This window comes from Anarhichas minor, unplaced genomic scaffold (genome assembly GCF_050575085.1).
Source record: "Anarhichas minor isolate MPS153535 unplaced genomic scaffold, ASM5057508v1 ptg000004l, whole genome shotgun sequence".
NCBI classification, from domain to species: Eukaryota; Metazoa; Chordata; class Actinopteri; order Perciformes; family Anarhichadidae; genus Anarhichas; species Anarhichas minor.
Window position 1 is genome coordinate 8,025,135 of NW_027466450.1, and position 16,358 is coordinate 8,041,492.

The window sequence follows — 16,358 nt, forward strand, 5'->3', positions numbered from 1 at the left end:
ACAGTTTGCTTGAGGCTGTGTGTGCCGGTACCGGTATACTGTAGCAAAAAGAATACCGGTACCCCCAAGTCAAGATAGCGATGCTCCCTTTTTTCTTTGATTTGAGGTGACAGCTACACACGATATAGCAGTGAGAGGTCTGTTCCCACAGACACCCCCACACTTTTACTATAGTTTAACTCTGCATATGAACGACTCGATGAGTCAGTGATTACAAAGCAATGCAACGTCCTGTTTGAAGTACGAGCCATGGTCTGAACATAATAAAGATGTGCAGAATGCTTAAAGGGTCTCTCTTCCAATCGCTGTTGGCCCCGGTGACGAGCAGAATCAAAGCCTCTGCTTTCCACTTTATCAGCCTCAGCTGGGAGAGACTGTCACAAGCACTCCACTCTTCTTTTCACTCGCTCTCTTCCCCTCACTTGGTCGCTAACTTACTCTCTGGAATGTCCCACTAATTAAAACCCGTCTGCTGACAACAGAGTAACTGAGGAAGTTGCCGTCAACACAACCTTGACTGGAAATTAAAAAAAAGAAGAAGAAGAAGGCCCTCGCGGTTACTTTTATTGCAGTGGAGGGTGTTTTCACAGTGAACTACAATGGAGAAAGCCGAACTATTAACAAGCAAAGTAAAGAAAACAAGAGAGGCAAACTCATCGAGTGAGTGAGAGCGGAGCAGCGCAGCACTAATACTTGAGCAAACGTGATTCTAAAGCTAAACTGAACAGCTACTTACATCCAACAGCAGAGCCAAGAAGTGGGTTTTCTCACAAGGGGACTCCCTTGTCCCCAGGGTGGAATACACTTGGGCAGGCATACAGGCAAATAGGCAGGGTGCAGACCCCTCACCTGAATCTCTCGAGGATAGAGTGGATGAGCTCACTGAGGGCACAAAAGCGATTGCTCTGCCCACCCCCCCTCGTGCTCCCATGCAGGCACATTGGCAGTGTTCAGCTGCTGAGCATCGGGCTTGGCTGCCCCCTCTCCAGCGCTCAGCCAGTCACAGCATCCAAAGCATTAGGCACTCGCTAAATGAATTAAACGCTTTCCGAAATTGGTAAGCAAGCAACAGAGGGTGAAAAAGGGGAGTGAATTAGAGGAAGTACAAAAGGGGGAAACCGAGAGATTTAGTCTCCAGTGGCTGATTACAGTCTGTAATGGGCAGCTACTGTACTATTAATCAATGATCCTGGCTGGAGTCGGGTGAGAAAAGCATGAGGAAAAAGAGGTTGAAAAAAAAAAAAAAAAAAGCACGAGATATGAGAAGAAAGGAGGAGAGAGAGAGGAGATGGACAGAAAACTCACCACTAATCACCTCTAAAGCCCAATACTGACACGTGGACCATGAGAAGAGCTCTGTCACTTTTTTTTTTTTTTGTCTGCTGAAATCTTTCTGAGGTGAGAACACATAGTGTTCATAGTGCACCAGGCACATCTTTGTTTGCCCACGGGTCCAATAAGCAAAGACTGCAGGCGATCCTCAGTTTGACGTGCTTAAGTAGCATCAATGCACACACTCCTCATATCTCTCGTTATCCACCATTCTTTCAGGGCCAAAGATTTCCCACAGGAGGCCTTCATATCCCGCAAATCCCCCTCTTCAATTCCTTTTCTCCCCTCTTTGGATTCTACCCCATTTTTTTTTGCCTATTCTTACACCGTCTCTACTCATTGATAAAACGTACATTTGATACCTTGAAGTCTCTGCTTGCAGGGACTTTGAAGATGTACAAATGTGTCGGACTGTATTCTGATGGAAATTAATTTTTTCCTCATGCAGGTCTGCCCTTTGAAAGCTTCAGTCCCGCGTTCCCCTCGACAGAACGGAGAGGAAGAGGGCTTAGCTCCTTTTTGCTCCAACCACTGTACTCCTTCTTGCCCTGATGTGACTTTCCTCCTTACAAATGGATACAATCAGTATTCCCAGCACCATGCACACCATGTTGCCTTTTTCGCATTGCAGGAGTTCATTGTAACCACTGTGCGACATTGTACGAGGAGGAGTGAAAGAGTAAAGGCCTTTACACACCGGGGGGCGCGACGAGTTTAACAACACGACAATGCGAAATACTTAGCTGTGAATATTTTTGCATCAAAACCATTTATTCCGGCAGCAATACAAATTTGCGACAGTTGCAGCCCTATTGCAGTAAAAGTTTTGAATAGATTCGCACATGTGCAGGCAGAGGACTGAGTCAGAGCAGCTTCTGGATTCTGGCAGCGTCTGTCTGAGGTAAACTGCTGCATAGCCTCAGCCTTAAACTATTTTATTGAGTTTCCTTTTAACAAAATGGCTCTTTGAGAAATGTACTTCCCTCTAGTGACAGGTATGCAATACACTGTACATGTCTTGGGCTTTTACTGTGAAAGGTAAAACAGAAGAAGTGGCTCCGGTATGAACTGCTTTAAAATGTAAAAACGGTGATGATTACCTCGGCATAATCTTGATATCAATGTGTTGTAATGTTCACCTAAATATACAAAAAGCATACAGTAAAGGTATTAGTGTCGTGTGAGAGATGGGAACTATGAAATCTGGAAATCTTGATATAAGAAATTTGACAGAGAGAGACAAATGGTTTAATAAATATATATTCTTAATCATCACCCACCCATCCTTATTAGTGACAGCTGTGATTCAGAAGGCTGCGGTGATTTATCTGTAATAAATCTTTAACATCACCTCTAACTCCAGTCATCCTCTGTCCTGTTGATTCAGAGGCGCTTTAGATTAAGATGACTAAGTGCAAAGTAGAAGTGGCCTTTACACAAATTTGGCTTGTTACCATGGAAACTTGAAATAAAACTCCAGCTGCAATTGTCCACTTTTGTGAGAAATTAATATGTAAAAAGCTTCACAGAGTTGTTGCGTGTCAAACTTCTTTGTGCTGTGCTTTGATTATGAAACACTGCAGCGTGTACAGAAGACTGTATTTCTTGCCCTGAGATAAGCTTGCATTAGATTAGAGAGTTAGTACTCTAACATGTTATAATAAGTGCGAGCAACAAAGTACAGCTGGGGCTATAGGAAGGTCATTAGTTGGTCATAAACCAATTGGGTAAATTAAAATTTTGATGGGATGATGGCGCGACATAAAGAGTTATGGGACCACTAAAGTCATTCAAGTTTATCCTGAGGGGAACGTGTTGTGAATATCTCTACAAGCCTTCATGACAATCCATCCGACGGTTACTGAGGTATTTCAGTCTGGACCCAAGTGGTGCACCAGCCAACCGGCCTACCGACAGACAGGCCGAGAGCGATATTGTGAAATAACCACAATTGTACAAACTTAAAAGCACAATGGAGAGAGTAGCTTTGAAAAGGATTTCCTACACGGGAACAGCATTCACATCTTAAAAGACAGTTCATACCTCACTGGAAAAAAAAGTCAGAGCCAAGAGCTAAAGATAGGAAGAAAAAAAGACATTTGGACATTGAGATATTCACGCCGTCAGAACAGTTGCATAGTTCCTCAACACCTACAGTATTACATGGTTCTCAATAGCGGGGTGCTATCAATCAAACATAGCCAGATGGCTCTGTGGTGGCAGAGAGTAGTTCGCTAACACATTGTCCCTTTGAGATTAGGCCTTTTGGCAAGTTCTGATCGACCAATGGAGTGCCACTGAGCAGAATTTTAAATGGCTTTTCAAAACTGACACAGATTGATCTCTGCAAAGGTTTGTATCTTTGCTCCTGCTGTGACATAGACGCACCAACAAATCTCTGATGTTTAAAAGATGTCGCCGTGACCTTTTTAGAGAGCTGGACGATATGAATGGGGTTATTCGGGTTTTCTTTGTGCTTTCTTTTCAATCTCGAACTGAAAAGATCTACGTTTACATGAAGCCAGAGGCAGAGGACACCTCCATGGCTACATCACAAAACACTGACAGAAACAGGAAGATGCTGTCCGCTCCAGCAATTAAAGGAGACAATATTGTATTTGGCACAAGCAGAGAGGTCGTGAGCTTACAGTTTATCAGATAAAGCACATCGTGCCGCGCTGTTTCAGTTCTACAGAGGGACTACACCATGTTGAATCCAAAAACCCTTAATCTTCATGCTGCAATACTGACACACATGATTTTTTAATTTGAAAAGATCACACTCTGACCTTCGCAGACATCATTGAGTCATTGTTCACATGGACCAGCTGGAGATGACTTCAGTCCGTCTGATAAAACACAGATGCGAGCTGTTCTCAAACCTTACCTTGTCACTGTCCTCAAAGGGTTTGATAGATGAATAACACATCCTTGAAGAGCATCACATAATATATCACAGACGCGGAGCACAAGTTTTTTTTAGCCCGAGGAGCAGATGGCTTTGGAGTAGAAACTGTGTACTGTACCTCAACATGGCTCTGACCACAAAGCTCTGTCAAATAGCAAAACACCACGGATGCACTGTAGCACCATTCCTGAGCCACGGTGAGCCGAACTCGATCTGCCTGTCCGAGCAACCCGACCGCAAGCAGCTCAAGCTAAGATTTCAAAACCATGGAATTCCAACTAATATGGCCTTCTGACTCTGTCATCAAACAACAGTGACTTATTACCTTAGTATATACTGTAGAGCGAGACACATGAAGGGAAATTTAGTCAACCATTGAAAGACATGCAGTCTCTACCTCTGTTTGAACATACGCTCTTCTCTATCGAGTTATTCTGCACCGTATTGAAAAGAAATAAAAGAAATTGGTCTTAAATCAAATATTAATGAATTACATATTGCGATTCCAACTGAATCAAGACAGACATTCATATTACGAGCAAAAAATGTCATTTTGTTTGGTGAGAGCCGTCTCAACAGGCTTTTAATGCTGGACTGTAGAAAGACTCAAAAGGACTGCATTTTCCAAGGGAGGTTAAATGCTCAGAGATTGTTTGCTGCAAGGACGTGGAGAAAAAAAAAAGCACAAAGAAGCCCGGGAAAAAACTCACACAGCCGTCACTGTACTGTACATGTGGTCGACTGCTCGCTCTAAACAGGAGATATTCTAATTTTAAATGGATGATAAATAAATGTGGTGGCTGTTGCGGTTGTTAAAACTTTAATGTTGACTCATATGGCAAAAAATATATTCCGTGACGAATGGTGCCTCAGACTACCAACTAATGATGCAATTACAGACTGCCCCTAAAGAGGCATCACAACTCAACTCTGTCAGCGGTGACAGGTGGTGCAAGCCAACATTTGTGCGACTTGCCACAGCAAATGCAGGCTCCACACTCAGTGCTGCGTGAGTTCATACAACAGTTCAGGGACAAGCTAGCAACAGCATTAGTGTGTGTGTGTGTGTGTGTGTGTGTGTGTGTGTGTGTGTTCACCAAGGCAGTGCAAATAACCCTTCTCTGCAATAAGTGGACATTCCTTCCACATACATAGTTAACATTCTAGAGGCACAGCTATAAGCCTGTTGATTGGCATGAGGCAGATGGGCAAAATCCACTTTGCCTCAAGAAGATTTGGCCTTTGTGCTGCAAAATGCCTGGATATTACAATGCTTAGTCAATCAATACACGAACAGAGTTTAATTTAGATGGACTCTAAGTCCACGTAGGGGTCTCCAGATAGTCGCTTAACTGGCTCTTTTCAGCTTCAAGAAACAGGTACTTAGTACCTTTCAGATGCCCGAGCTCCTCACACTGAGCCTAAAGGTGCAATCCTGACACCCTGCAAAAAAACGTCACTTTATTTGTTGCTACTATTCTCTTGAAAACAGGAATGTAGATCAACTGTAAAAGAGAGCGAGAGCTCTCCCTTCATACCTAGATCCTTCTTCATAACAGTCCAGCACGAGGTCGGCATCACTGCCCACTTCACACGAATCCACCTTTGGAACACGTCCTCCATATTACTCTCATCCGTCAACAAGACCCTGAGATACTTGACCTCATTTGGAGCAGAAGTGACTCCCTACCCAAAGGGAGCAATCCACGGTTCTCAAGCAGAGTGCCATGGTCTCAGACCTCGAGGAGCTGACATGGAATGAAAGTTTATTGACTGAAACCCAGAATATATTCAGGAGTGGGGGGGGGGATCATTAAATTGCAGTTATCTGACGTTTTGCATGCTCATTGTCCTAACTTAATGTCTATCAAATAGGTAAAGTCACCGCAGACATCTCATTATCCAATGTGCTGGGACACAGAACCACACAATGGAAAATAGTCCCAGAGGTACTAGCACATAGAGTGAATGCACTAATGATAAATGTTTTTCTTTCTTTTGTATCTCATTCATTTACAGCAGGTCCTTCCTGCTTCTGTATGCTTCTTTAGAATATCTGTTTTAATACAATATCCTTCAGCATCAGCTGAAAGCCAGCACTATCTCCTGCCATAAATGAAGTTGTCTCACCACGTCCTTCATGTGCTCTCTCAGGGCTTTGCCACACAGCATAAAGTCTGAGGTGTGAATTCTGCAGGACCCTAGAGGGCGAAGCTGCATAACTATGACATCAGCCAATAAACTTTCGAAGCGCACAGGGAGACATGCTGCACACTGGCGCTCACACGCAAACCAACACACATTAACAATCAAATATATCTCCTGGTCTGTTAGCTTTATGAGCCAGTGAGTGTATGTGTGTGTGTGTGTGTGTCTGTGCCGTTCAGGTTTATGTCAGCGGCAAAACAAGGATGAGATGTAAAAGGGTCATGGAACAATTGAAGGGCATCTGTACAGCACAATGTACATGTACATGTACCACTTCATGTTTGCAATGTGGGTACCGATTCAACGGTGGGCTGTAGAAATAGTATCACAGTGTTGTGCAACAGCAGTGAAATGCATTTTATGTTACCAGCCATGCATTATTCTGCTTCTATCTCTTTCTTATACCCAAACCATCTTCCTCTCTTGCCAATAGAAGAAGAGCACTGCAAGGACGACCATCGGCATATGAATGGGCTTCTGGTTGAACATTTTCAAGGATCTCAGACAAACATGGCCTCTTCACATTACATTACATTTATTCTGCACATGCTTTTGTCAACTGTGATTCACAATACGTTCATTCAAACAAAACAGAATGTAGAAGTAGCAGACACAAGTGTTTAGTGACTGAACTTCATCAAGGCCAAACACAAGGGAGGTGTATTTTGCAGGAGCATTAAAGCATTTGATCTTCAACTGATTGGCCGCTGTGCCATCCAGGTGAAATGGGTAAAACACTCTAAACCCTGTTATATTCCTAAGCCCCAAAATATATATATAAAAAAAAATACATCTTCTCCTAGCTAAAAACTAATATTCACATGTTGAGGGACATACTACTCTACCTTTGACTCGTGTCTGTCTTGGCTATTGGTCAGACCTCATATTTCAATGCTTCTCTCCCCAGTTCTTCACAGTCTGCCCCTGCCTTAGTAATTTCCTGTGACTTAGAAATCACCAATGAAATGATCTGCTTGTATAACGCAGCGTGATTAGGTTCATCTGCTCTTCAAGCTGTTACCCTCACCTCCGTAACAATCTTCATCTTCCCCCGAAGAGTGCTTCTCTGATCTGTTGTACCATTTACACACCATCCACGCTCTAGACTGCTACCCCTAAAGCAAGTCAACATCTAACTCGTGTCCTTTATGTTCATATTGCTGTTAGTTCCAGTGTCTAGTCAGCCTAACAGCAAGCATGTGCAGCCCATTCCCCTGGGTTTGGAGTATGAGCTGCAGACTACATGGCTTGTGATTTCACAGTTCACTTACACATTCAAATCCAACAGCTGTCCTTAGTGAATCCTGCAACACAGGATCTCAAATACAAGTTGAACCATGGCATTCAGTGAGGGCTTTAGTTTTAAAGGAAGATGTAAAAGTTATGGCCAAGGTCAAAAGCAGTAACAGCTAAAACAGAGGGAGGCAGAGTGGAGGAGCTCTGGGAATGGAAAGAGGGGGAAAGGGGGCTGCGGAGGGATATCAACAACTGTGACAGCTGTGTGGATATGTCGAGCTGAGCCATAACAGGGAGGTTTCCAGGCAGGAATGCAGAACAGATCAGCCAGGCAGTGGTTTGCGCTCAGGTCCGAAATGGGAGGCAGGTCCGAGACACAGCTGCCTAATCCCAAACTTCTACCTCGATACCCCACTTCTCCTGAAGAACTTCTCATTCCTTCTACATCTACACATGCTTTTTGTTCCTGCATGTATCTGTCACTTGCTTGCACTCAAAATGACAGCACACTTGTCAGCCTCGGGCACGGATCATATCATAGCGCCACTGAACTGACTGGCAATGCGATTCAGTGGGACACCCAAGCACACCGTCAAGAGTTTCACATGTTATCAGCATAACAAAAGGTTACCAGGCTACAAGAGGAAAACTTAAATAAATGTTTCTTGTAATGCTAAATGAACGCAGCCACGGAGGAAAGGTAGCTCTTACCTGCTACAGAGTTTGGCCTCGGCATCATGAGGGAAGAAGATGTCTGCGATGAGTATGGAAAGGGTCCCTCGGGTGAGTGGCTTTGCGGCTGCGGTGCCCCTGCTGATGCGTTGGACTGCTGCTGCTGCTGCTGGTCTGTCCTGGACGGGGTGTCGGCTGGTGCTGCAGTGGCGCTGTTGGAGTCTTCTTCGGCCACAGGAGAGCAGGTGTCGGCCCGCACACTCTGTGCCAGGCCATGGCGCCCACTGCCCCTCAGGCTGCCATCCTTACTCCACTCCAGGCTGGAGCCACTGCGGTCATCATTCTCAGAGGAGCTAGTGATGGTGGCTGAGGGGAGATTAAACAGAGAGGGAATTAGAGCAAGTGAGGGAGGTAAGATGCTCTTTGTGTGCTATGAACATTTATCTGTCTTCATCTCTAATGAGATACTGAGCTGTAATGGAACTTTTAACTTTGAATAAGTCCCAGCTTTTTCTCATTGCCCTTATCAACACTGTTAACCACCTGACTCTACAGAGACAGTCTGCTTGCACTATTGAAAACTGGAAAGACACGATAGCATGCACTGGAATTCATTTCCTGAGCCCACCGATCATCAGTTGAAGGATCCTATATAACACACCGTAAACAGCTACTGGATGCTGTACTTTTTTACACAAAATTCAACCTTAAAAATATAAAAAAATGTAAGAGTAGAGGGTTTGAAACTGCCTTCAGTATTTTTATGTCCAGACAGGTGTTTTGCTAACATGACAACAAATCCTTTAATCCTCCCTCAGGCCAACACAGGCATCTAATACAATTCTAAAAGATGAGTGGAGGGCCAAAGCTACACGAGCTGCAGCTGGAAACAGAAACATCAGTACGGTCAGAGGACAGGAACGGACTGTCCAGCTGGCTGCTTTTGCATCACACACTCTTAATCTGGATTTGATAATGCCGCAGCACGTTACATCATTACTAATATTAACATAACGCATCCATTAGCAGTTATCAATCAGAGCGAAAAGGAGGTTACATTGATTGTGAACTTGTTGAACTATAGAGGAATATAATATTCATATAAATATGAAGAATATCATTTTATTTATCCATTCAAAAGTATGGTGAGCGTGTCATTTTACCAGAGGAAGGGCTGGTTGTAGTTACTGCTACAGGGCTGTTATAAGTCATTCTCCAGGCACCCCCATGCAAAAACTCCTGGGAGCTATTTTGTAAACGTTAAGACATTGCGACATCTCCCAAATCCACCAAGGAGCTTTTAACGGCAGTACAAAGCCAAATTAATGTGCTTTTGAAATCAGAGTCGGAGTCAAACTTCAAAAAACGGGGAACATTAGTCACTGATTGGAATCTGACTTATGGACACAGCATAGCTTTGTTCTCTTCCATGCCTGCACGGTCTTATCAGGGCAGGTGGGTGGGATGTTGTAGACCAACGTCGCATTGTGTCATTCTCTCGCAAAGTAAATTCTGATTTGACAACAGTAAAGTAGCTTTGCAACGAGATAGACCATGCTGGGTGGCAGTCGATGTCCCATGCTGGAAGATACTACATCACAGCTTCCATAAATTATTTAACAGCTAGCCAAGATATTACTCTGGGGGGGGGACAGAAAGACTGACTCATGGTAATCAGTCTCTGCAGCACTTGAAATCCAAATTGTTGTGTTTTATCTGGCTTTGGCATGCATTGTTGTGCTGCAGAACAATCATGGCAATGAGTTAACTAAATAGGCATAAAATGTGACATATTCTAGTTAGTTCATACAAGAATATTACTTTTTCCCCCAAAACAATCCCTTCAGAAGTTCAACCGAGGATAACTGCAGGATCCTGTTGTTACAATTTGCTATTGAATTCCCACTGCAAATATTCAAAAGACATTTTCAGAATGAATTTCGAACATTTGTATAGCCACCGGAAGGTTTGTGAGTAGAAATAGCAGACGGATTAATATATCAATAGACCACGTCGTATTCCTGTCAGCTTGTGTAAATCCCCAGATGTCTTGCAGGGTTATTACTGGAGATATAATACCACGTCAAACTGTGGCAACCGTCACCTCAATGCTCTCTCATACAGGAACAGCTCTATACAAACTCAATAACTGACACATGGCGGTTTAATACAACCTGACACAAATGCTATTCAGTGCCACAAAAAAATCCCAATGGGTTTAACAAAATGATGAATGAGTGACACGACACAGGGGAGACTTTGTGGTCTAAATCACAATGTGCACATGAGGTAACATTCTCAGATTGAATAGAAAAGCTTCACTGGAAGTGATGTAATTAGTTGATAATAATATAGTAGAGAGTGTGTGCAGAGAAATCTGCAGGATTGACGAGCACGGTTACTCACTGCTTTGACAAAGACACCATGGGTGGATATAAACAGCAGGGAAGTCAGTTTGAAGCTGGTTGTTTGACAGACATTCTATATCACGTTTTATGATATGAAGGTTCCGATATGAATGTCTGTTGAATTCTTTTTTGCATATTTTTGCATCATCCTGAACAGTTTTGTCAAACACAAATGCGGTACAACAGTAAACATTAAAAACACCTCTGGTTACATTCAGTGTCACTTTCAAAAATGCCTTGTGAGTCTATATCTTTGAGACATGAAAAGGGTGTTGGATGCTTTGCTTCTCCTCATAAAACATTTACAAAGCCGACTTTAAAGGAGCTGTATTTGGAAACATGGTGATGGCTGAGTCGGCGGCTAGCAGCTAACGGTGCTAGCAGCCAACAGTGCCGGCAGCTAACTGTGCTAACAGAGCAAACAGTATAAACAATGGCAACAGTGCTGACAGAGCTAACAGTGTTAACCTGCGGGGGAACCAGAGGGAGGGTGCTACGCTTCACAGTTACCAACAGTTATCAGCGGTAAACGCCGTATGAGCACAGTGCACAGCGGCGGCCATTAGCAAGCCATGTGCTCACACAAACAGGGACTCACATGCACTAACATGCATGCATGCAAACAGAGAACGTAGAAGCTCGTATTACAACACACACAGAGGGAGTGTTACTTTATTCTCTACTCAGGAGGACATTACTCGACCATATCTTTACATAGCAAATCGTTGTTTCCTGCCATATTAATCCTCGAAATGTATGAAAAAACGCCAAAAATGATATTTGAAATCCTATATTCCATCCATGTTTGCTAGCTTTGGCCTGTTACATAAATCTGCACATTCTCGCAGCCTATAGCGTTAAACCTGCGGCAAGAAGGTGTATTGCGTCCGAGAAGAGTTGCTTGTAAAAACATTGCTCGTTAATGCTACTTTTAGTCAAAAACTCCACCGGGTACCATTAAGTAAGGATATGGGTACTTCCAGTTTCAGTTTTTTCCTACTCCATACAAGTTGCTGTTAGAATATGATAAAGGAGTTGGTTATTTCTCACCGATGATCCCGCTGTCTTTGCTTTCAAGGGTGGAGCTGGGGCTTGTGATGGTCCCACAGGGGCTGGAACGGCTGAGAGGGGGGCGGCTGGCCGTGCTGTTGAGCGTTGAACATGGGCTGTCAGTGCTGGGAGACGCGGTGCTGCTGGTCAGTGTAGAGCAGGGGCTGATACCCTGGCTAATCACAGAGCACTGGGTAGAAGAAAGAAAGCGGAAAAGGGTTAAGGTACACCAAGAATGTTCTCTACTAATCAAATATGTCAACGAAGTATGAAGTCGACCCAATATAAACTGTCAGCTGGCAACATAATCGCATTTTTTCAGCATGAGCAGCAATAAATACGACTAAAAATAATAATAATTTTCCAACCTTATTTGGAAGAAGAATTGAGACAACTGTAAGAACGATTTGATCCAAGTGCATTGCCTATTTACCAGGATCATGTAAAAGCAATGCAAACGATTCCCTCGAAAATAAACGAGCATTTAACGTGCGAGCATGACACACAAGCCGAATGGGCATAAGCGCTGTAAATGGAGCAAGGCTTGAAAATTACACACTCATATGTCTGAAGGGACCAAAATAGGCCTAAAGAGAAATTCACAAGGGACGAAGTATCTACTTTGTTGTGACACAATGGATACCTTTTCTCATGCATGCCACCAAGCCTGTCTCTCAACCAAACAGCAGCTGAATCTTTGTTTGAGCTAACTGACAACCGTAGAAATCCAAATTAAAGCCGTTTGTCCTGTTTCCCCATCGTCTTTCAACAGTATTCTGATTGCACACAACATACTGTAGCTCAAGAATCATCTATGCTCACTGTAAGAAGAGCCAAAGCTGTCAAACAGTTCCACACACGCTACTCCATACACATAACATTCCAATTTAAAAAAAACACTGTTACAAGCCCAGGTCAAATTAAATCAATCCTCATACTCAATAGATTAACTTTGCTGCACACATTTTGTTGCCTGAGGAACTTTCACCCACAGATGACTTCCACAGCACCACTTACTACAAGACATGTGAATTACCTCAAATTAACTGCTCCAATTAAAATCTCAGCAAACCATCACAAACCATTTCTAACATTATACCTGAACTCAAACATCCATAAGCAGTTTAAAAAGCCTCTTTAATACACTGCACACCATTTTTTTTTAATAATAACCTAACTGGAACAATTATAGCACTTACTGTTAAATGTAGTGATTATAACTGAGTTTGTCTGTGTCCTGCTTAAAACCTTACTGCAGTATTTCTGCTGCAAAAAAATCAATTCTTCTTCACGCCGACTGAACTCGCAAAACAGCGAGACTCACCAACGCTTAGCCACTTTGAGATAGAAGTGGGACTAACGTCTGGTTGGAGATGTACCGACTGTCGCTGTTTAAAGGTCTTCATGTTTGTGCAGTGGCACACTGAATGAATACAAGCTGCAGAATAGGATGGATGCCACATGGCTTAAGGCATCATTAACAACTTGTGGAATGCTAATATGAACCACACAACATTTCCTATTTCTAAGTCCAACCTGCTTTTGTTTTTTTTTGCGACAGCATGCCAGTAGTATTTGTCCAGCAATTTCCAGCCACGGGCTGCACCCGAAGCTTATGCCACCTGACAAATCACAGTGGGAACCAAAACAGCTAACGGACATTTAATAATTTACTGTTGGGAAGAACTAAACACAAGCATGCCGAGTTTAAACTCATGTTGTAAAACAGCAGTAAGGAGGAAAAGGGAATTGCTGGCAGATGACAATAAAGTGCTCCTCCCCAACTGAGCTCAAAAAAACACACACCTACACGCACACAAACGAACCATTCCCACGTCTCAACTAATGAACGTGATTCACAAAATACTTTGCAAGTCTCTTTCTCATTCCTAGGATTGCCGGTTCAGTGTCAAAACGTGTCTAAGACACGAGATAAATGAGGGAAGCGTAGCGTGCTGGGCTCTGCTCTTCACACAGCCGGAGCTTAATTAGTAGAACCAAACAAACTGAGGCTCAGACCGAACATAACTCTATTTCTGGACCGGGACTCAGTCACTCTTGTTACATACTCAAGAGCCCCTGGAATAGCACTCAAGTTACTGAGAGACTCACACACCACACTGGAGAGAGAATAAAACCACATGCAGCAGAATTTAAATATTCAGTTACTTTCTTAAAACCTCTTTATCATCTCGAACAAAACAGTTTGACAGTTACCGTTGCTTGTTGTGCCAAAAAAATGACTCCCAGAGGTGCATCCTAAATCCCCATCCAAAGATAATGCACAGTGGAAAAAAAATGAATCAAGCTGCAACAAAAAAAATCCATTCTTGTGTTACACTGTCACAACTCCCCCCTCCTCTCATCCTTACTCTCTCTATCTGTGTGCTGCAGCAGTGCCAGCAGCAGCTGCTGAAACAGGGGGTGAGTTGGAAGGGGAGGGAGAAAATGAAATACCTTCTTTTCAATCTTGTCGTCCATAGGTATGCGTGCCGTACCCGGGATCCCTTCTCCTAGTAAAAAGCCCAGCCTTGTCATCAGTTCCTGAGTGGCAGGGGAGGAGGAGCTTGGTTGTTTCTCTGCTTGCAGCTCTAGAGAAGAGGGAGAGAGAGAGAGAGAGAGAGGGGGGAGAGAAATGCTCAACGTTAGCGGGCAGATTCCCTCTCTCCACTGGATGGCCCACACAGGGCCGCTCTGCCTGCCCTGCCCTCCTCGGCTCTGCTCTGGAACGCTGTGCTACACTCTCCAGCTGCTGCTGATGTGGTGCAGGCTCAAAGAGGGGGGGGAGGAAAGAAGAGCAAGGGAGTGAGAGAAAGAGAGAGGGAGTGTGGCGGGGGCTTGCATGGCTTGCACGACCTAGGTGTGTGTGCATGTGTCCGAAAAGAATCTGAAGACATGTGAATGTCTAGCATTGTTAAGAAAGCAGGGAATGTGAATGTGGGTGTGGGTGTGTGTGTGTGTGTGTCCTGCAACGCTTCAAGTGCCAAATCCAGGGCTTTCTGGTTGTTTACAGCTCTCACTCATAGAGCCTCTGAATATCAATGAGTGGACATAGGCTTTCTCAAACACAGCTTCAACTGCCTGCCGTACCAACTCTCAAGGCATAATACTTGTTTAGACAGCAATTTCAAGGCTGAGATCACCTGTAATCTATGTTTGCTTATAAATATTGTTTTTGTTGGGTATATATTAAAACTCAAGACAAATAAGGCACTTTGTGCAACAACAATGTACCTGTGTTGTCTGCTGAAACGGAAGAATTATATTTCACCATCCACACTTGTAACTCAAATATGGGTGTGGCAAAGTAATTAAGGAAGAGTCACAACATTCCCTGAGAGTGAACAGACTGACCGGCAGACAGACAGAGGGAGCGAGAGAGAGCGAGAGAGGCAGATGTCCAAGGTACAAAGGCTTATTATACAGCTCTCTGTCAGCAACTTTTCCTCCTCTCTCCTTCATTTTCTCCTTTACCCTCTTTCTTCCACAGTTATTAATAATGTTGGCAGTCAATCTGATAAATAAACAAGTTCAATCCATTGGCCCAATGTACTGCCAAGCCCCAATGAACTCAAAATCAAGTCATCAGACACACACACACACACACACACACCTTTGGCATGGGAATACCCATGTACAGACAATGTGTTCTCCTCTATTGTACATATGGAGAAATCCTTAAAATGACTACTCTCCATCTAGGGCTGCACGATAATGGCAAAAAGGATAATCCCTGATATTTAATTGATTTTAGAGACAAAATGTTTTAATGCACTTTCACATTTAAATTAACAAAGCACCATATTGACTTTCATGTTGTGCTACTTTCCTGCTTATGTACAAATTTGCATCAAAATAAGACTGGGCCTTATTCACAGTGCATCTCCTAGAAGCAAAATAAAATGATACCAAATATTCAAAACATCTCAAACTCCCCCTGGTGGCTGGCTGATAGTTTAGGAAGCACTTGATTCGGTATTTTCTATGAGTGGAGCACGCATTTAAAACGTCAGTATCTCAGTTGATGGCACTTGTGGACTACTTGATGGTATGACGTACCATACAGGTGTCATCTAGAGGTTCAATGCAGACTGGTCCTTTTAGTGAAAACATGTGCACCTGCAGATACACTGAAGCCGTTACATGTCCTCTTTGGTTGGCAGTTAGCTTACCCTGGTAGGCAAAGGGAGCACAAACAGCACAGCTTCTACAGCTAAATGACACTACTCAAACAATAAATCACCACGTCACTGCAAGCGTCTGTAGTCATTCCAGCACTATCCATTACAGCATCCGGACTAGCTGTCTTATTAGTAGATGATTTTGTTTTCTTACATGGAAAAACAAAGCATGTCTAATCACGAAGATTGCGCAAATGGTGAGAACTAATTTCAGAACACCAATGGTTTTTGAATTTCCTTGACAACTTATGCTGGTCATAATTACAATGCACACAGCTGGTCTGCTATAATCACAAAAGCAATTATGTAAAGAAAGAATGCCGGCAATTCATCAAAGGCTTCTATACACTGGCTTCTCCATAC

At 43.3% G+C, this 16,358-nt stretch overlaps 1 protein-coding gene across 1 annotated transcript in view; it reads right to left on the bottom strand.

Annotated features, from left to right (window-relative positions):
- Positions 1-16,358, bottom strand: part of tanc1b (tetratricopeptide repeat, ankyrin repeat and coiled-coil containing 1b) — a 59,111-nt gene that overhangs the window by 26,590 nt on the left and 16,163 nt on the right. Inside the window, exons 3-6 of the mRNA XM_076108171.1 lie at positions 14,272-14,405; positions 11,815-12,004; positions 8,562-8,722; positions 8,396-8,510 (exon numbers count right to left, since the gene is read on the bottom strand). Coding sequence (XP_075964286.1) covers positions 8,396-8,510; positions 8,562-8,722; positions 11,815-12,004; positions 14,272-14,405 — 600 coding nt within the window. The remainder of the gene's footprint in view (positions 1-8,395; positions 8,511-8,561; positions 8,723-11,814; positions 12,005-14,271; positions 14,406-16,358) is intronic.